At 56.9% G+C, this 20,729-nt stretch overlaps 1 protein-coding gene across 1 annotated transcript in view; it reads left to right on the forward strand.

Moving 5' to 3' along the window:
* Positions 1 to 15,597: 15,597 nt before the first annotated feature.
* Positions 15,598 to 20,729, forward strand: part of LOC131403331 (collagen alpha-1(I) chain-like) — a 30,397-nt gene continuing 25,265 nt past the window's right edge. Inside the window, exons 1-2 of the mRNA XM_058537590.1 lie at positions 15,598 to 15,693; positions 18,109 to 18,198. Coding sequence (XP_058393573.1) covers positions 15,598 to 15,693; positions 18,109 to 18,198 — 186 coding nt within the window. The remainder of the gene's footprint in view (positions 15,694 to 18,108; positions 18,199 to 20,729) is intronic.

The raw sequence follows: 20,729 nt of genomic DNA on the forward strand, positions 1-20,729 counted from the left end.
CAAGCCTCGTCTGTGAAATGGGCTCCTGAAAGTCACCTCCCCAGGGGCAGTGGGAGGATGCACGTGGGGGTCATGGTGGTTTCCCGGCGGAGCCCAGGACCCGCCACCTGGAGAGCTCTCCATAACCTGTTTTGGGTTTTTTTTCTTTTTAATCACCATCGCTGCCGTCACCAGAAGGCCCGAAGTAGGTGCTCGGTCAGGGGCTGGGCGTCCTCTGAGACCCTGTGGGGTCGGCACCCACAGATCCGAGGGTGTGCCGTCCCAGGGTCCTGCAGCTTCCGCACTCCGCCAACTGGAAGCCAACCAGCTGGCACCCCGTGCATTTTAACCCTTTTATTGAGCACCTACTGTTTGCAGGGCTTGGAGACACAGTTTCGAATGAACAGACCCCGGGGTGGAGGGGTGGGGGGAGAGGAGACAGAAAGAAACAGATAAACGGAAATCTATGTCCCAGTTGCCAGATGAGGACCCGGGCTCCGAGACCCCAAGTCCGTTCCAAGGCCAGAGTGTCGGTCTCCGGACCCCGAAAGGGACTCTCTCTGAAAAGATGGGTGCCCTTGGGTTCCGGGACCCGGGCCTGGCCAGGGTGGGAGGCGAGGGCGTCTGCCTGCGGGCCCCCATGGCTGTTCCCTAACACCCCGCCTTCTCCCCCAGGTGAGGGGCCTTCCCCCACCCCGGAGGCTTCCCGCTTCCAACCGATCCAGGACCTTTCCGTAAATTACAACCGAGTTTGGACACCAGCCCCCCATCTCCCCTGCCCCTCGCCCCAAAATGTGAAACACTCCCGGACTGCCGCACGGGGCGGGGGCGCTGGGTGGCCGACCCCGGTGTTGGCGGGGGAGACACCTGAGTTGGGGGGCCGGGGGGATTCACCGCCCCCTCCTGGGTGATTTCCTGGCTCCCCCCGACCACACACAACCTTGGTGGCTTCCCCCGACGAGATGGCAACTTTTCCTATATATATATATGCATATAGAGAGAGAGCTAGAGACAGTATATATATTTTTTGAGTATAGATCATGGGACCAAACTTTTCCGACTTCCTTCCATCCAAGAGAAGGTGACCCTGGGCCTGTCACCCGGCAGGGACGTAAGAAGGGCTGAGGCTGGCTGGGCAGCCCGGTGTCCCCCCCCCACCTCTGCTGTCGTGTCAGACCAGGGCGACGGAGAAGCAGCCAACGCCATATACCTCCAAGGACTTCTGGCCCTGCCACCCGACGATTCTCGACGGCCCCTGGGCTCAGCCACCTACAGCGTCCCTGGTCCTAGCTGCAGCTTCCGGAACCTTCCGTCCCCCCCCCACTTGTCCCAGGGCCCTGCCTTCCCCGGATGTAGGCGCTGAAGAGACCCCCGCCTCTCCCAGCCGTCCCCCCGTCATAGCCTTACTCATGTGACCAATAGCCCTTAGCTTGGGGGGCAGACAGGGTCGGGGGAGCCCCCCACTACTCGCGCCCCCTCCCAAGGGCAGGCAGCCATCCTCGCTGCCTTCGGATCACCAGCCTGGAATTCACGATCTCACGACCAAGGTCGCCGCGCGCTGGACCAGCCCAGCATCCCTCTGCCACAGATACCTCTGCAAAAGATTTCTTTTTTTTTTTTTTTTTTGTTATTTTGGCCTTTCTGAGCAGGTACAAAGAAGAAAAGAGAAGGACAAACAAACAAACAAACAAAAACGGGGAAAAAGAAAAATCAAACATCACTGGATTTTGTTTCCTAGCCAGGGCGGGGAGGGGGACCTTGTGGGGTGCCCGTGTACAGCGATCCCAACCGTGACACCCACCTTGAAGCACAGAGTCGAGTCCCTTTGGCCGTCCAGCGGGGACTCTGGCCAGACGAGGCGCCAGAGAACTTCAAAAGCTCAAGAAAAAAAAAACAATTTAAAAAGGAAAAAAACAAAAAAAACAGCTTTCCCTTTTGTTTCTACCAAAATGTGTGGACCGACCCAGCAAAAAAAAAAAACAAAAAAAAAGAAGGAAAAAAAAAAAAAAAAAAACAAGGAAAAGAAAAAAAAAAATCTTCTGACCGACTTGTTTCGATATCCCGGAGTTTGATAATTGTCCCGAGACACGAGCGTGCCTGTGTCCCGTGCGTCTGCGTGTCCAAGTGTGTGCTCAGGGGCCGCGAGGGGGACCCCGGCCGTGTCCCCGCGCCCGCCAGGCCCGCTGGGGAGTGCGTGATGGCGTGCGGTGGCCCGCATCCTTCTTGTTCATGTTTACTGGCTGTAAATATCATTTTTATACTCCACATCGAAGACCGACGTGATTTGTACGATGTACTTTATTTCTGCTACGAGTAATTTCATGAAGTTTCAACCTGCAAACCGACTTTTGGAGACCAACCGCCACACACACACACACACACACACACACACACACACACACAGAAAAAGAAAAAAGACAAGAAAAGGACTTGGAGGGGATTTTGGGTTGACATGGTTCGGATCTCGTGGCTGGAGAGGTCGTGGTCACTCGTGTGGTTCTGCAGACACCGTGCTCGTGTCCAGGACGCCTCTCTTTGGTCTGGAGAAACTGGAAGTTTATTTAATAAAAGTTTTACTTGCTAAAGGCCTGAGTCGTCCCTCATTTGAGCTCTCTTGTCGATTAGGACCGAGGGCGTCGGGCCCCATGGGTGCCTGGGCGAGAGAAGATTCCAGATTGGGAGTTCGGGCAGGAGGGCAGTCGGAGAAGGAAGGGTTGAGGTTCCTGTGGCCGGGATTCTGTGGATTCGTCCTGAAGTTGAAGGGATGGGGCGTTCTTTCTCGAGAAGGGTGGGTGCCTGTGTTTGTGGATTCGCGTGTTCATTCATTCACTCAACAAACGTTTATCGAACATCTACCGTGCGCCTGTGCCTGTGCTGGTCGCCAGGGTCACAGCAGTGACCAGGGGGCTCTGGTCTCTGCCCTCCTGGAGGCAGCCGGGGTGGGGGCGGGGGAGACACATACGATGCACATTTTTAAAAATTGAGCTAAAATTCACATAACATAAAATTCATCATTTTAACCATTTTAAGGTGTACAATTCAATGGCATTAAGTACATTCACAAGGTTGTGCAACCATCACCACTAATTCCAGAACATTCCATCACCCCAAAAAGAACCCCCATCCCCATCAGCAGTCACTCTGCATCCCCTCCTCAGCCCCTGACAACCACGAACCCCCTTTCTGTCTGTGGATGTGCCTGTTCTGGACATTCCACATCAAGGGGATCACACACCGTGTGTCCTTCTGTGTCTGCTTCTCTCACTGAGCATCGTGTGTTCAGGGTCCATCCACGGTGTGGCTGTGTCAGGGCCTCACTCCTTTCATGGCTGCGTCATATTCCAGTGTGTGGGTGGACACGTTGTGTTTATCAATTGATGGACATTTGGGTTGTTGCCACTTTTGGGCCACTGTGAATAGTGCCACCCTAAATATTCCTGTACAGGTTTTTGTTTGAACCCCTGTGTCCACCTGGGTGGACCCCTAGGAGCTGAACTGCGGGTCATATGGTCATTCTGTTTCACTCTCTGAAGAACCGCCAAACTCTTTTCCACGGCGGCTGCCCCATTGTACCTTCCCACCAGCCACGCACGGGGGTTGCAGCTTCTCCGCATCCCGGCCAACTTGTCACACGATAGATTTCGAATTGGAATGTTCAGGAGAAAGTCCCCAACTGGACCTGATGCAGTTGAGGACCCAGAAGTGTCCCAAGGAGGTGAGGCGTGGAAGGAGGCGAGACCCCAGAGAGGATGTGGCTTTGGCTGAAAAAACATAAATAAAACCGCACACAGCCCCCCGCCCCACTCCACTGGGGGCCTCAAATTTCCTCCAAAAAAGAAAAGAAATCCTGAGGCGTCGGGGACACTGGGGAGGACCTGGGGCGGGGGTGTGAGTGGATGGCGATGGCCACACGCGAGCCAAGCCTTTCCAAATTGGAGGGGTGATATTAACCACTCACTTTAATGAGCTACTTAATATCGTCCCAGAACGCTTTGCAGAAACCTTGTCTTTTAATCTTATCAAGAACTCACCCCATTTTACAGTTTGGGAAATTGAGGTTCAGAGACATGAAGCGCCTAGCTGGGACGGAGGCTGGAAAGATGAATCTGAGTCCACCTGGAAGGGTTTTCCAGGTGGAAGGAACAGCCTATGCAAAGGCTCAGAGGCCGGAGACGTTGTGATGGTTGGACCATCGGCTAAGACCTCAGCCCTGGGCAGAGAAAAGGATGCAGAGATGATGGGGCTGGACTACAGAGGTCCTTGCGTGACGAAGCGCCTACTGTGTGCCAGTCCCTGTCCCCACCCTCCTGAGGCTGCAGTCGAGGGGGAACGTGGACACACACCCCAAAGTGCCCCACCCCCACCAGAAAAAGTAATTCCAGAGCGTGCGAAAACCGGTAACCGCAATGCGATTTGCAAATCCCAGACATTATCTTGATGTCAGTGGGGAGCTGGGAAAGGGCTTTGAGTGGGGGAAGGATGTGATCGGATTGGGGTGTTCAGAGGATACCTCCATGCTGCTGGTGGGGCAAAAGCCGGCACTCTGGAGGATAATATTCCCACCAAGCATTTATTAAGCACTTACTGTTTGCCAAGCATTGTTGCAAGCCTGTGTCATCCAACACAGTAGCCGCTAGCCACACGGGGTTCTTTAAATTTAAACCAATTTATCAAATTATAAATTCGCTTCCTGGGTCACACCAAGCCCCATTTCAAGGGCTCAGTGGGCACACGTCCATCTCTGCAGAAGGTGCACTGGTCCAAGCATTTTATAGGACTTAAATCACTTCACCTGCCGCCACCCCGTGAGGTGTGTCCTGTTAAGAGCCTCACTTCATGAGTTAGGAGACTGAGGCCCAGAGAGGTGACGTGGCCTGCCTGAGGCTGCACAGCAGGAGCTGAACCCTGGCTCCCAGGCTGGTCTCTGAACTGCTGTGCCGTCCGCCTTCCCTGTGCCAGGCAGGGGCTGAAATTCAGATGCATAAGATCGTCATTCGAGTTATTATTTGCAATAACCCAATTTAAGCTTTTAAATGTAGCTCAACATCGTTCAACATTTAGAATGAGCATCCTCACATCCTAAGTGTCCCCACCGAGTGGAGAAGGGTGTGCTCGGGACAGCGGAGCCCTGGCTGTGGTGTGGGTGTTCATGCAGGGGGAACAGGCAAAGGGACACCTGGGGTGTATCAGTCAGCTATAGCTGTGTAACAAATTTCCCCCCAATTTAGTAGCTTAAAACGCCACACGTTTATTTTCTCCCACGGTTTCTGTGGATCAGGGATCCAGGAGTGACTTAGCTGGGTGGTCCTGGCTCGGGGTCCCTTATGAGGTCTCATTCAAGCTGTCGGCTGGGGCCGCCTCATCTGAAGGCTCAACCAGGGCTGGAGAAGCCTCTTCCAGGACGGCTCCCTCGTGTGGCTGCTGGCGGGAGGCCTCGGTTCCTCTCCACGTGGACCTCTTTCTAGGGCTGCTCGTGACCCGGCAGGTGGCTTCCCCAGAGTGAGTGCCATCAAAGACGGGGGGAGAGAGAGGGAGGGAGGGAGGGAGGGGACACTGGCTTGTCTGACTTGTCTCCAGGGCACACACTGTCACCTCTGCTTTATTCTGTTTGTTGGAATCAAGTCACAAGTCCAGCCCACGGTCCCAGCAGATCCCACAAAGTCACCAGTACCAGGAGGCGGGACCACTGGGGCCACGTTGGAGGGTGGAGCATTACGGCTGCAGAAGACCGTGTGGCCGATAGAGAACGGAATCATCTCCAGGTCACATTGTCAGAGGAAGACAAGAGAGCCACAGAAAATACACACGGCAGGAAATCGTCCGTGGTGTGTGCATGTGTGTGTGTGTGTGTGTGTGGTTTTTAAAAATATATATTATACGTTCTCTCTGGGGACATGTGTGTGATTGCAACAATGGGAAGAAAAGACCAGAAGCATATTCACCAAAATGATGAAGGGGCAGCTTTGGGGAGTGAAGAATTGGGGGCCAAGATAAGCAGAGTTGAGCCCTGAGTGCAATCTTTACAAGATGCATATACTCAGGTATTATTTAGGAAACTAAGAATTCATTTTACAATACATTTTTTTAAGACGAAAGGATGGAAAAGGCAGATATTTTGGGAAAAGGACCCACACTGAACGCAACAGCTCTGCTGCCCTTCGGAGAGGCCGGCGTGGCAAGGGCCAGCAGCCAGCGAGGGGCTGAATTCTGCCAACAGCCCCAAGAGCTTGGAAGCGGATCCTTCCCCGGTCGAGCCTTCGGGTGAGACCCCGGCCCGGCTGACACCTTGATTGCAGCCTGTGAGAGACCCTAAGTGGGGAGCCCGGCTGAGCACCCCAGATTCCAGACCCACAGAAACCGTGAGATCATAAATGTTTTAAGCCACCAAGTTTTAAGGTAATTCATGATGCAGCGATGATAACTAACACCTCAGGAAAACCTCGTCACCTCCAACACCAAAACTACAGAGCCCCTGGAAAAAACCTCAGAAAAACCTGGAGAAAAGGGCAACCTTTCATTGAAAGACAGAAAAGAAAAGCCAGGCAAGTGGTACCCAGGGCAACTCACGATGTGAAAGGGCCAGTTCTCCCGGGGATGAACCTTGAACTGGGGCGCAGTTCAGATCCCCACCGTAGTTCCCATGGAACTGGAAAAATTGATTCTCAAATCCACGTGGAGAATTGGCTTGTAAGGGAAGCAAGGCAGGAATGTCTCGACATGAATGGCTGTCTATGGAGCACATATGTTGTGCCCGGCCCGGTTCCCAGGGCTTTATTCAGTATTAACTCTCTTATCACCATAGCAACCGGATGAGGTAGGATCTGGTCCACAGACGGGGAAATAGAGAGGCTGGGGGGCTGGCTGCAGAGTCCGCCCACCCAACCTCTCTGCCAGGCGACCCTATTATAAAGCTAGAGCAACTGAAACAGCTTTCTGAGCATTGTCGTGGGAATGAACGAGTTAGTATTGTCAAAATCATCAATCCTGCTGAAAATTCCCTTTCCGGAGGCTTTGTCCCAGGCCACCAGCAGGGGGCAGCAGAGACCCACGCCTTCGTTCAGGATTGGCGCCTTCATTTGAAACGCCAGCAAGCATTTATTGCGCACCCAGTGTGTACCACGCGCTGCGCTGGGGGCTCGGGGAGGTAGTGAGGGGGCTCTCTCCTGGGACACAAAAGCTACCTTGTCAAAATTTCTCAGCCCGTCCCCTAAAGCCTGTAGGATCAGCCCCACCTCCCCTCTTTCCGCTCCTCTCTGGAGATTGAATGTGTTCTGGCCTCAGGGCCTTTGCACGTGCGGTGTCCCCCGCCAGGAACACTCTCCTTCCCATCCTGGAGTTCTGGGATGCTGGGTTGGGGCAGAAGCACATGGTAATCTTCCAAGCACAGGGAATAGCAGTATTTGCTGAGCGGCTCAAGGTTTGCATGCCCTTGAGCAACCTGGTTCTCGCTCCAAGCCTCAGTTTCCTCATCGGTGAAATGGGGCTCATGAGAGCATGCACCGTCCAGGATTGTTGAGACGATCAGGGAGGTTAATTAATGCACACGAATAACAGCGGCTGTCATTATAATATAATATTGTGATAAGGCAAAACAGGACCTCCTAATTCAGAAAAGTGGACATCACTCCTAATGGATTCGAGCGGCCACCTGCATTTATTGAGCGCCTGCTGTGTGCCAGGGCTGCTGTAGGTACGGGAGCCACAGCGGGGAACAAAATACACAAAATTCCACGGCTCCGCCCCCAGAGTCTCGCCACGCCCCCATCCCCGCCCCCTCTCTTCCCAGAGCCTACCAGAGCAAGGTAGAGGTGGGGGTGATCTGCATATTCATGAGGCCGTCAGCCAATCCACAGCCTGAGTCGGGCCTGTCCTCAGAGCCTGGGCGATTGTGACGTCAGGAGTGACGAATTCAGCGATCCTTAAAGGCGCAGTAACCTGTTATAGAGAAGGGAGTTTGGAAGCGACTTGGAGCGACACGTACCTTGCGGGTCTGTACAATGCAAGTTGGGGCGTGCGAGGCATAGAAGCCAGCGCAGACCAATGGCGCAGAAACGGCTTTGCCGTCCTGGGTGAAGTCCAGGGCTCCCTGCCAGCTGGAGCGCAGGGGTTGCTGCGCAGAGCTGGGGTTTCAGCACTGGGGGTCGCGGACAGCTCCAGGGCCCTGGTGCTGGGGGGCTCTGGGGACAGGGTCCAGCCCTCGGGGACAAGGGCCTGCCCTGTCTGTGCCTGTCTGCCCCCATCAAAGCCTCAGATGAGCCCAGCCCAGATCTATGAATCCACGTGACATCTGCCTGCGGACGAGGCTGTTCCCGGTCCCCAGTCCTGCTCTCCCCGCGTCCCCATCTGAGCGGATGGCAGTTCCCTTGGCTTGCTTCGTGCTCACTCCTTATCCGATCTATTAGCACGTCCTGGAGCCTCTGCCTTCAAAATTCTGTCCTGAATCTGCCCACTGTTTCTCCCTCCTCCCTCCACCTGATCCAGCCCCCATTACTGCCCGCCTGGACCAGCGCAGTCCCCTCCGCCCTGGCCCCCGGCTCCCATCCTCGCCCCCACAGTCTGTCCTCCCCGCAGCCCCCACCAGAGGGCGCCTGTGAGCCCCTGACTCACGTCCGCCCTCCTCTGCCCACAGCCCTCCAGGGCTCCCACCTCCCTCGGGGCAGAAGCCCATGTCCTCCCTGCGGCCCCACCAGGCCCCGCACAACCTGCCTCGTCCCCTCCCTCCCTCCCTCCTCCCTCTCTCCCCCTGGCTCTCTCTGCTCCAGCCACACGGGTCTCCTCGCTGTTCCTCCAACAAGCCATGCCCATCCTACCCCGGGCCTTTGCACAGGCTGTGCCCTCTACCTGGAACCCTCTTCCTCCAGACACTCTCCTGCAAACTTGTTCTCACCTCCTTTCCACTCAGAGGGGTAACCTGGGGGGAGAGGAGGTGGGAGAAGTTAGCAGGAGGCTGACTATGCAGGTGTCACAGGCCCTGGAGACCCGTTGGGGACATTGGTCTGTATCCCAAAGGCAGTAGGGAGCCATGGGAGGGTTTTACATAGCAGAGAGGTAGGACAATCATAGCTGCATTTTTGAGTCTCCCCCTGGCTTCTGTGTGGAGAACATACCAGGGGGAGACTATAGAAAGGAGGCTCGTGCCAGCTTCCAGGCCAGCAATGGTGTGGCTTAGACGAGACCAGGGCCCCCAGAATTCCCTTTGGCAGAATTCGTCCCCTTTGTCATTTAAACATGAATGTACGTAATGATCTCTCTAATGTCCATTTCCCCCAGCATACTGTGAGCTCCCGAGCACAGGACTGGGGTCTGCCTCGGTCTGGCCGTGTTCCCCAGGACCTGGCATAGAGCAGGTGCTCCATAAAAGTCTGATGAATGAATGAATGAATGAACGGATGTCTCACGCCCAGAGCCCTGGCTTGGAGACATCTGACATTGAGTCGGATCTCACAACAAAGCCGCAAAGAGGGCGTCATGGGACCCATTGCACAGACGGGGAAATGGAGACTCAGAGGAAGGAGGGATCTGCCGAGCAAACCCAGGCCGAGGAGAGAGTCCTCGGGGGTCACGGGAGGTTTCCAGGGGGAGGTGGCATTCGGGTGGGGCCTCGAAGAGTGGGGAGGAAGGTCAAGGGGCAGAGGAGGGCAGTCCTGTCAGACGGGCGGGTTGCGCGGGGCTTGAGGGTCCTGAGCTGGGCAGGTCTGTCCAGTGCAGAGAAGAGCGCAGTGGGCGGCCCACCCCGGTGCCATCTGCCCTTGGGGTCGCCCCTCCCCTTGAGTGGGGGCGGGACCTGTGACTTGCTCTAGCCAATAGGAAACAGCACAAGGATGATGCCCTAGCCAATAGGAAACAGCAAAAGGCATGATGCTCTAGCCAATAGGAAACAGCAAAGGGGATGCTGCCCTAGCCAATAGGAAATGGCAAAGAGGATGTTGCTCTAGCCAATAGGAAATGGCAAAGAGGATGCTGCTCTAGCCAATAGGAAATGGCAAAGGGGATGATGCCCCAGCCAATAGGAAATGGCAAAGAAGATGCTGCTCTAACCAATAGGAAACGGCAAAGGGGATGATGTCATGCCCATAACACGCAGGTTCCTTTTTCCCTCTTGTATTTTTTTTGTCAATTATCGTAAATCACACATAACTTAAAATTTACCGTTTAACCATTTTTAGGCGAAGAGGTCAATGGCATGAAGTCCATTCACATAAACGTTTAACATTATAATTTATCTCCTAAGCCCAGTTTTCGCTGCCTCTCACAACTTTTGATACCTAGTATTTTCATCTTCATTGAATTAAAGGTATTTTCTCATGTCTCTTATGATTTCCTCTTTGGTTTAGGTGATTAAGAAGTTGGTTGTTTAATTTCCAAATATTTAGATTTTTTTTCACCTATCTTTCTGTGATTGATATCTCGTTTAATTTGGTTACGGTCAGAGAACATCATTTGGATGATTTGAATTCCCTTATTGTATTGAAGTTCATTTGACAGCCTCGCTTGGTATATATGATTAAAGAATATGGTCCATCTTGGCGAAGGGTGCACACTAACATGAAAAGGATGGACATTCTGCTGATGTTGCATGGAGTGGTCGGTACAAGTCGTTTCAAGTTGGTTGGCAGAACTGCTCAGATCTCATGCATCTTTGCAGATTTTCTGTAGGTGGGAGGGCCCTGAGAAAGCAGACTTGGCGTCTCCAAGAATAATTGTAAATTTGACTATTTCTCCTCCAAGACACTATCAGTTTCTGTTAGTGTCTTTGGATGGTGTGTTGTTCGATTGTTGATTGGCTGCACTCGATCAGATGCACACACATTCAGAACTGGTGAATTGACCCCTTTATAGGTATACGTCCCTTGTCTGATTTTAATGTGTCCCCCCCAGCATTTTTCAAATTAGTGTTTTCTTGGTATATTTCCACATCCTTTTATTTGTAGCCTGTCTATGTCTTTATATTTAAAGTGGGTGTCTTGCCAATGATGAATCTTCTCAGTTGTTGTTTGCCAAAAAAGCCTTCGCTTCTCCTTCGTTTTCAACTGATATTTTCGCTGGGTATAAAATTCTGGGTTGACGGTTCCTATCTCCACTTTAAAGAGGTCACTCCATTTTCTTTAATTGTAGAGTTTCCAGTGAGAAGTCTACTGTTTTTCTAGTCTTTGCCTTTCCGTAGGCAACGTGTCTTTTTTTCCTTGGCTGCCTTCAAGAATTTTCAAAAAAAATCTTTAATTTTCTGCATTTTTGAATACGATATGTCTGGGTATGTGTTTGGGGGGATATTGATTCTGTTTGGTATTTTCTGAGCTTCTCGGATCTGTGATTTGATGACTTTAATTTGGGGACGTTATTAACTGTTCTCTCTTAAAATAGTCTTCTGCCCTCCTCTCTTTCTTCTCGTTCTGGGATTCCGATTACACGTGTGTTGGGTCATTTGATCTGGTCCCACAGCGCTCGGATGCTCCTAGCCTGTGTGGAAATCCTCTCTCGTTCTTGAGTATCTTTTTAAGAGAGAGCAGGCTTCAGGCTGATCTCTGGTTACCGTTGGATACATTGAGGGGGTTTTTATTGCATTTATCTTGACAGCTGACTGTGCCTCGTGGCAGCCTGCCGTGGCCAGTTATACCTTCCTCTTTAAATCCATCCAAGTCTTTTCATATAAATGGTTTGATGGAAAGAAAAACAGTCAGTAACACTTGGACACAGACAAAATTGGGAGGATGGTCTATGAGTGACAGAAGGTGGAGAGAGGTTTCCCCATCCAGCCACCTCATCTTGCAGCTGGGGAAACTGAGGCACAGAGTGGCCCTGGGCCCTCTGCCCTTGGTATAGGAAGATAGGAAGTGGGGAGGAGCTGGGGGCCCTCACAGGGGTGCAGGTCCCGGCCCAGCCCAGCCGCTGCTGAGGGTCTGGGCATTGGGGTGCCCTCAGGGGTCCCCGTTTCCTTGAGTGGAGAATGTGGCTGATAAACCAGGCCTCTCAGGGTGGGGGTGCAGGGGGGTGACCCCGCAGCCACATATCTGCCCTGTTGGACAAGGCATGGCTGGGTCTCTCGGCCTTTCTTGTTCTGTCTTTCTGTCTCTGTGTCTGCCTCAATTTGTCTCTCTGTCTCTCCTTGTCTCTGTCTCTGTCTGCGTATGTATCTCTCTCCTCTGTCTCTCTCTGACCTTCTATGCATCTCTCTGTCCCTCTGTGTGCCTCTGTGTTTATCTCTGTGTGCATGTCTCTCTGCATCTCTGTCTCCCTTTCTCTGTCTCTGTCTCCCTCTCTCTGTCTCTGTCTCTCCTTCTGTCTTGCTCTGTCTCTCTCTGTCTCTGTCTTCCTCTGTCTCTCCCTCTGTCTCTCTCTCTGTCTCTGTGTCTCTGTCTCTCTCTGTCTCTGTCTCTTTCTGTCTCTCTGTCTCTGTCTCTCCTTCTGTCTTGCTCTGTCTCTCTCTGTCTCTGTCTTCCTCTGTCTCTCCCTCTGTCTCTCTCTCTGTCTCTGTGTCTCTGTCTCTCTCTGTCTCTGTCTCTCCTTCTGTCTTGCTCTGTCTCTCTCTGTCTCTGTCTTCCTCTGTCTCTCCCTCTGTCTGTCTCTGTCTCTGTCTCTCTCTGCTCTCTCTGTCTCTGTATCTCTCTGTCTCTGTCTCTTTCTGTCTCTCTGTCTCTGTCTCTCCCTCTGTCTTTCTCTCTGTCTCTGTCTCTCTCTGTCTCTGTCTCTTTTTGTCTCTCTGTCTCTGTCTCTCCCTCTGTCTCTCTCTGTCTCTGTCTCTGTCTCTTTCTGTCTCTCTGTCTCTCCCTCTGTCTTTCTCTCTGTCTCTGTCTCTCTCTGTCTCTCTGTCTCTGTCTCTCTCTCTCTCTCCTCTCTCTCTCTCTCTCTCTCTGTCTCTCTCTTTCCCTCTGTAGTTTCTCTCTCCTCCCTCCCTCCCTCCCGTCCCGTTTGAAGGCTGCCTCCCACATCTGCCTTCCGCCAGGGCCCGGGCTCTGACCCGCCGTCTGAGTGCCTCCCTCTGACCGCACATCTGTGGGGTAATTGTCTCCCACGACCACAAGGTACCGAGGCAAATTATAGTTACGGGGCGGGGGCCCCCATGTGGGCGAACCGCGTCCGCTGGGCTGGGCTCCGCCGGCCTCAGCTGGGCGAGATGGCCGAGGCACAGCCCCGCCCCAGCCCTGGGAGCCCAGCCGGCCCCTCGCCCCCCCGCCCGCCGTGCCGCCTGCGTCTCTGGTGCCGAGATGAAAATGCCTTTGGGGAAAGTCAGCAGGAAATGCCGGAGTTTGCAAAGCCGACCCGTTACTCATTCATTCGTTCATTCATTCAACAAATATATTCCTGAGCGCCTACTCTGAGCCTGGTGCTGTTCCGGGCAACAAAGCCAACTCAGTGAATGAGACAGACAAAAGCTGGCACCGACCCTGGGGGACACAGACAAGAAATAAGTAATAGTAATAAAGAAGAATAAGGCTGGGAGTGGGTGCAGGTGTTGGGGGGTGCAATTTAAACAGGAGGGGTGAGAGGGAGCCACCCTTAGGAGGTGACATCCGAGCTGAGACCTGGAAGAGGCGAGAGAGCCGGCTGGATGTTCGGCTCCCCCACGTCACAGGGGCGAGTTCTACTTGCTGTGTGGCCCTGGGCTCCTGACCCAGCTTCTCTGAGCCTCAGTTTCCCTGCCTGTAGAAGAGGAACGAGCGAAGGGCTGGCTGACAGCCTCTCAGGAGGGGTGGGTGGGGTCCTGCGTCTGGCCCACAGGAGGTGCTTGATGGGCTGCCGTGAACAACGATGATTCAAATAGTCAGTCTAATCCGCACACTTGGGCTTCGTCGTTGATGGTTGGGGTCTGTCGTGTGCACGGTCTGCCCAGGTGACGCAGGACTCCCAGCGAGGGCTCAGACCCGGGTCCCGTCCTCCAGGGGCCCCAGCGTGGACACATGCTCTCAACCCATGTGGTCAGGGCTGGGACCAAGAGGGTGTGGGCCGCACAGGTGTCTTTCTATCAAGGAAAATGTGGCCGATAATCCGGGCCTCTTGGGGTTAAGGGTTAAGAGTGTGCGACCCAGACAGTGGACGGGGCGTAGCTGGGTGTCTCTATCTGTCTTTCTATCTCTGTCTCTCTCTTTGAGTCTCTGTTCCTCTCTGTCTCTGTCTATCTAACTCTCTCTCTCACTATGGGGGGGGTGGGCAGTGTTGGGCTGGGTTTTGAAGGATGCATAGGAGTCCCCAGGTGATGAAAGGAGGAAGGGTGTGCCAGGCAGAGGGGACGCGGGGAAGCCAGGCCCAGTTGCAGTGGGGCTTTAACCTGGGGATGGTGGGGACCACGGAGGGCTGCAAGCAGGGGAGGGAACCAGTTACAGCAACATTTTCGGAAGATTCCTCCAGGTCGTCAGGGGACAGAGCAGAGGGGGTGAGTCTGGGGCGGCCACATAGCCAGCGTGCCACCCTGTCTTCACTCCCAACTCCACAGAGACCAGCCTCAGTCCCTGTTCATGTCCGGCACCTGCTGTCAACACCCCTGCTCCCCCGTCTGCTCCTCATCGACAGCCCCCAAGGTCACTTGGAAACCCAGGGATCAAACGCCTCCCAGCCAGACCCCGGCACTGCCGTCTCAGAGCTCACGGGCAGTCCTTCCTGCTGTCTATCTCCAGTCCCTCCTCCTGCCAGTGTGGGGCCGGGCCCTCCGACCCACACAGAGCTTCTCATCCAGCTCGGGCACACACTCGGCGCCCCATAAATGCACAGCGATGATTAGACCATGACAACGAGAGACCCCCTCTGGCTTGCCTCTGCTCGGAGGGTGGGAGAAGGAAGGGAACAAATGAAATCACGGCAGTAACATCCCTGCCAAGGGCGTCTGCCTGCTGCCTCATCCCCCGGCCCACCACGGTCCTCGGCGATTACCCGCCGTTTTCAAGGTGCGGAAAATGAAGCCCAGAGAGGCACAGCGGCTCGTCCCAGATCACACAGCCGGACGCAGCACGGTCTCCTCTCCAAACCCGGGGCCCTCGCATCCCACCCAGAGCCCCCGTGTCATCCCATCTCTAAGATTCCCCGTCCGCTGACCCTCGGCCTGGAGAGGACAGGCCTCGAGGCGTCTTCCCGGGGGCGTCCAGGCCTGGGCGGTGGGAGGCCGGGAGGGACGGTCGAGGCCGCCGGCCACGTGCCCCCAGCTCCCTGCGGCCCCCGGCTTTCTTCCCTGGTGGGACAGACGAGCAGACAAACAGGCCAGCGCGAGGCCGGCCGAGCCACACTCCTTCCGGGGGCGGGCGGGGGACAGTCCCAATCAGGGGCTCATTCACAAAAACTTGGTAGGATCGTGCCGACCGCTGCCACACACACACACACACACACACACACACGCACACGCACACACACGCATGCACACACGGCTGCGACAGCCTCCCCGGGCTGTGGGTGGCCACTCTCATGAGGCCGGCCTGGCGTGTCTCAGATTAACATCCCCACCTTTCTCCCTCGCTCGCGCTCGTCTCCACCTCCGGCTCCGAGAGTCCCAGCCACCCTCTCCCGAGCCCCCAGAGCACGCCCCCGCGCCCAGGGCCATGGGAGCCCGGTCCCCGGACCTGCCTCCCCGGCGGCCGGCCCCGCCCGCACTCGGGTCCCAGTGAGGCGCCCGGCCGCCCTCGCCCCCCAGCCGGCATGGAGGTGCCCGGGCCCCTGGTGTCCAGCAGGCCCGGAGATACCTCGGTCAAATGGCAGCTCTGCTACGACATGACGGCCAAGATGTGGTGGATGGTGAGTGGGGGTCGCCGTCCCGGGGGCGGGAGGGGGCGGCGGGCAGCCAAGGGGGCTCCCTGCTTGGTTCTCCGGCCTCGCGGATTTGGGGACCCTGGAGCGTTGGCGCTGGGGGTCAGGCGCGGTCGGTGGCCAGCCCTCCCTGGGCGTTTGGAAAATGGGGAGGGTGGTGGGAAGCGGGGACCCCGACAGCGGAGGATGCAGAGGAAGCCGTTGCTCAGTCTCCCACCTGGACGCGGGTCCAGGGCTGCCCGGGCGCGATTGGGGTCCGATGCGCGGTGTCTGAGGCCGGGAGGGCGCGAGGGCGGCCGTCCTCCTGGAAGGTCGGCAGTGGCGTAGTGGGACCTGGGACCTGGCGATGGCGTAGCCGCCGCTCCTGTCACCCGGGGCCTGCGATGGGAAGATCTGGGTGCAGGGAGGTCTGGGGGGCTGAGGGGCTGAGTGCGCCCCAGTTAACCGGCTGGGAGAGTCTGAGCCACTGTGGGAAGCTGGCCATTCTGCGCCCCCTGACCCCAGGGAAGGAGTGGGTGCCCTGCAGCACCCACCCCTGAGACTGAGCACCCTTCCGGAACCTTCCGGGGAGGATGGCCACGTTCCCTGAGCCGGGACCTGGCTGATGGGGCAAGAAGCCATTCCGGGGCAGGGCGGGCCGTGGAGCCTGGGGCTGGAGTGTCTGAGGCCCTCAGGGCCAGCGCGAGGCCACTAGGCCGAGGCACCACTGTCTGCCCGCTGTCCATCCGTCCCTCCGTCCTCTGGGAGCTGGCCCGTCACCCAGAGTGGGGCTCTGAAACCTTCTGTCAACGCACAGACCCAAGTTTGAACCTGGGCCTGCTGTGTGACCTCGAGCCAGTGGCTCACCCTCTCTGGCCCTCAGGCTCCCCCGTCGGGAGACAGTCTGGGGCCTGGACGTCTCAGGCTTTGCGGCCAGTGCTCCCCAGGGGGAACTGGGCCTCGGGTGGGAGACGGCGCCTCACGACCTGCCACGACCCCTCCTAACTGCTGCCTCTCAGGTTCATCGGACTCCGGCGGGTTGGGGACAGCGGGAGCTGGGGACGGGGGCTTTCGGAGTATCGAGATCTCGGGGTCCACGAGGACCGAGATTTCCCCCACTTCCCTGGGGGGCGTCCTGTGTTGGTTTCAGTTTCCATTCGTCATTCAGCCAACATTCACTGGACACCGGCTGTGTCCCCGGCCCTGTTCTCATGCTGGGGACACAGCAGTGACCCAGATAGACAAAGACCCTTGTCCTCTTGGGGCTGATGTTGCAGTGGGGGAGATGGAAAATAAAAATATCGGTGCACAAAATAGGACTTAATTATGATTGTGGAAGCGGTTGTAGGGAGCTTGGGGCTTTGAGTTAGACCTGGCAATCTAGGAGGGCTTCACTGAGGAGGTGACATCCGATCTGAGACCCGGCAGAGGACAGAATTCATTAGAAGAGAAGGGGGACGTGCATTCCTGGCAGAGCGCACAGCCTGTGCAAAGGCCCTGGGGCAGGACGGGCCTGGCGTGTTGGAGGAACAGCGAGGAGGCCCGTGTGGCTGGAGCAGAGGGAGGAGGGGGAGAGAGGGAGGAGAGAGGGCAGGAAGGGGACGGGGCAGGTCGTGCGGGGCCTGGGGGGCCACTGGGAGGACATGGGCTTCTCCCCAGAGGGAGGTGGAAGCCCTGGAGGGCTGTGGGCAGAAGGGACGGGACCTGTCTTACATTTTTTGAAGTTCCCTTGGGCTTCTGCAGGGAGAAGGCTGGTCTGGGGTTGACGTGGCAGTCGGAGTCCGGAGGGCGGCTAGGGCAGCGTCCAGGCGGCGGTAATGGGGGCCTGGGGGTGGAGGGAAGTGGGGGAGCTCCCGATGAAGATCGGCGGGACTTGGCAATTCGGCCGGAAGCTCAAAGAACAGAGTGGCTTGCTCAAAGTCACACAGCAAGTGAAGGGCAGAGCTGGGAATGGGAGAAGAGGCCTGGGGCCGGAGGTCAGAGGTGAGAGCAGCGCATCCCCACCCCCATCCCCAGGGTCCTGGGAGAGTCAAGCAGTCTGAGAAAAGGAAAACATCTCTGTGCAACCCTGCGGTCTTATCAATAGAGGTAGAAGCCCCAGGACAGGAGAGGTTATGGACCCAGTAATCCGGCGGGGGCAGGTGTCGAACCGGGGCCCGTCCGGCAGAGGAAAGAGGACGGAGGCCCGCGGCCTGCAGGGAAAGACTGAGAGACCCAGGGCTTCAGCCAAAAACAGAAGATGCTTGGACGAATTCGGTTAAACCACCACGTCGTCTCTGACCTTTCTCTGGGCGCAGCCCGGCGCTGGGTCGCCCCAGGGGATCAGCCCAGCCCCACCCACTGGGAGCTCCCAGACACAGGAGCTGAATCACCAGACCCAAGGCGGGTCTCCAGCCTGCCCCGTGGGGCTGCCCTCGGGCACAGGAAGCTTATGAAGGCGAGCGGGTGGCCGGGGGCCGGGTCCACGCCGTCCCAGGGGGCAGCTCGGCCCCTGCAGGGGTGACTTCGACCTCGGTAAGGACTCGCTCCTCACTGGCCGGAAGGTAGTGAGGCGCCCATCACGGGAGGCAGGCAAGCCCCGACTGGGGGGAGTTCCGTCCTGTTGGGTCGAGGCGACCAGGCGCGTCTGTGCTCAGAGCGTCCAGGATCCCAAGGCGGGTTAGGGGCCCGGGCAGCGTTTAAAACGTGGGGCCGGCCGGGGGCGAGCGGGTGGCGGTCAGCGATTCCACCCTCAACCCCGAATCCGAGGCCGACTCAGCGTCTCCCAGAGCCACGGGGTCACGGCGCCAGCGGCCCGCGAGGCTTGTGGGGTCCCCGGAAATATTTTAATTTTAACTTCTTTTACAATTAGAAAAAAACAACACATGTGAAAATGATAATTGATAGTAACGAAGCCAGCCTGGAGTATACGCAGCCAGAAGAGATTTGTTCAAAGAGCAAGGTGTCCCGCCTCCCTGTGCCTCGGTTTCCCCATCTGTAAAATGAGGAGAGGCCTTTAACAGAGCCCCCCACACACAGCAAAGTCTTGGTGGGGAATCCAATACGCTGACGACCGTGGAGATGTCTGTCTCGCAAACTGTTGAGGGCTGTGCCCAGGTAGGGAACTGTGATGTTCACGAAGTAAAAGCAGGAGAGACTGTGGTTAGATTCCAGAAGGACTGCCGGGGTCACCCCATCAATTCCATGAGCGCCTCTTACGTGTCCGCGGTGAACCAGGCCGACCCGGCCCTTCCCTGCCTGGGCTCACGGCCCAGTGCGGGAACAGCAGGAGAGAAAATGAATAAATGCATGAGATAAATTCGAATCTGGATGAGGGCTGTGAAATTAGAAGAGAGAGTGACAGACTCAACCAGGCAGCCGGGTGGGCAGGGGATGCCTCTCTGCCTGGCAGCCTGAGTGATCTCAAGGGACCACAGGTCTGGGGGGGCAGAGGGCACAGCCCGTGCAAAGGCCCTGGGGCAGGATGGGCCTGGCATGTTGGAGGAACAGCGAGGCGCCCGAGTGGCTGGAGCAGAGGGAGCAAGGGGCAGAGAGCGAGGGGACAGGGCAGGTCGTGCTGGGCCTGGGGGGCGGCGGGCAGGACTTGGGGTTTTATTCGAGGGGCACTAGGGTGCCCTGGGAGGATTCTGAGCAGGGGAGGCCTGTTCCCATCCTCCCGAGCAGGTCCCTCTGCCATCTGAGTGCCACCCGCTGCCTCCCCACACCCCCCTGCGTGCCCGGCGCTGGGGTGGGGGTCGGGGGGTGCGCGGTCTCCCCAGCCCCCGGCCCGCGCCCGCCCCCGCCCAGCCGCCGCCCACTCTGCCCACATCTGAGGCGCCGCGGAGCCGGACAGTCTGCAGCAAACCACGGAATGTTTCCCGGAGCGCCCCGGCCGGCGTGTGGGGGGAGGAGGAGGGCGGGGAGCCCCGCAGAAGGGAGTCGGGGAGACTCGGCGCACGGGGCCGGGCGGGGGGCGGGAAGCCGTGTCACCCTCCACCCCAGAGCGTGGGCACCCTGAGATCCCACTTTACAGATGGGGAAACTGAGGCACGGGGTGGGGAAGGGACTTAGGCACAGAGCTGGAGAGGGGGCACTGCATGCGATTCGACCCCAGACCACCCAGCTGCAGAGCCTGGGGGCTTAACGGCTAACATGGAATAAAGGAGTCAATGCAATTCTTTCTGTGAATGAATGAATGAATGAATGAATGGACTATACAAGTGAGTGAATGAAGGCAGCAAACCCCACCCAGCTCAGCCTACTGCTTCAGCCTGACACCAGCCAGAGCCCTGATGGCACCCATCAGCCCCCCATTCCCCAGTCCCTGCCATTTCTCCCACCTTCTGGAAGTCCCTCCTCCTATCTGACCTAGGGCTCTCCTCCATCCTTTCTTCTCCAGGGCAGACAAACGCGGGGTGTTCAGACCCTCCCCCGGGGGCTCCTGAGGCTGTCCCTCCAGAGAACGGGTAGAGCCGGGCCGCTGCTCCTTCTAGAAGTCATCAGAGAAGGGAAAGCCACGGCTCAGAGAGGGACGGCACCTTCCCCAAGGTCACACAGCGAACTGCTGTAAACTCACAGCCCGGAGGGAGAGCTCAGGATAACAGCCCGTGGGGGTCACAGGCGGCTGAGTCTCCCCCGTTATATCTCGTTCTGTCCTTCCAACAAGCCTGGGAAGAAGGAACTGTGATGGTCACCATCTTAAGGATGGGGAAACTGAGGCCCGGAGAGGGGCGGTCGCTGTGTGAGGTTGCAGGGAAGTGACCAGGGTCACGGGATGGTTCAGAGCCTGAAGGGCAGAGCCAACAGCAGGGTGGAGGCACCTGGGCCTTTGATAGCAGCTCACGGAGCAGGGGGTGACCCTGGCTGGGGGCTCCCTGGAGACGGTGGCCTTGGAGCCAGGCCTGGAAGGATGCTACAGAGGGATGGCGGGGCAGCAGAGGGAGGTGAGGGAGCGGGGCAAAGCCAGACCCTGGTGGACCTTGAGTGCTGGGCTGTGGAGCTTTCTCTCCGGGGCAGTAGGGAGCCATGGGAGGTGTCTGAGCAGGGAGGGACGTGGCCGGGTCGAA

Source organism: Diceros bicornis, unplaced genomic scaffold, assembly GCF_020826845.1.
Source record: "Diceros bicornis minor isolate mBicDic1 unplaced genomic scaffold, mDicBic1.mat.cur scaffold_67_ctg1, whole genome shotgun sequence".
NCBI classification, from domain to species: domain Eukaryota; kingdom Metazoa; phylum Chordata; class Mammalia; order Perissodactyla; family Rhinocerotidae; genus Diceros; species Diceros bicornis.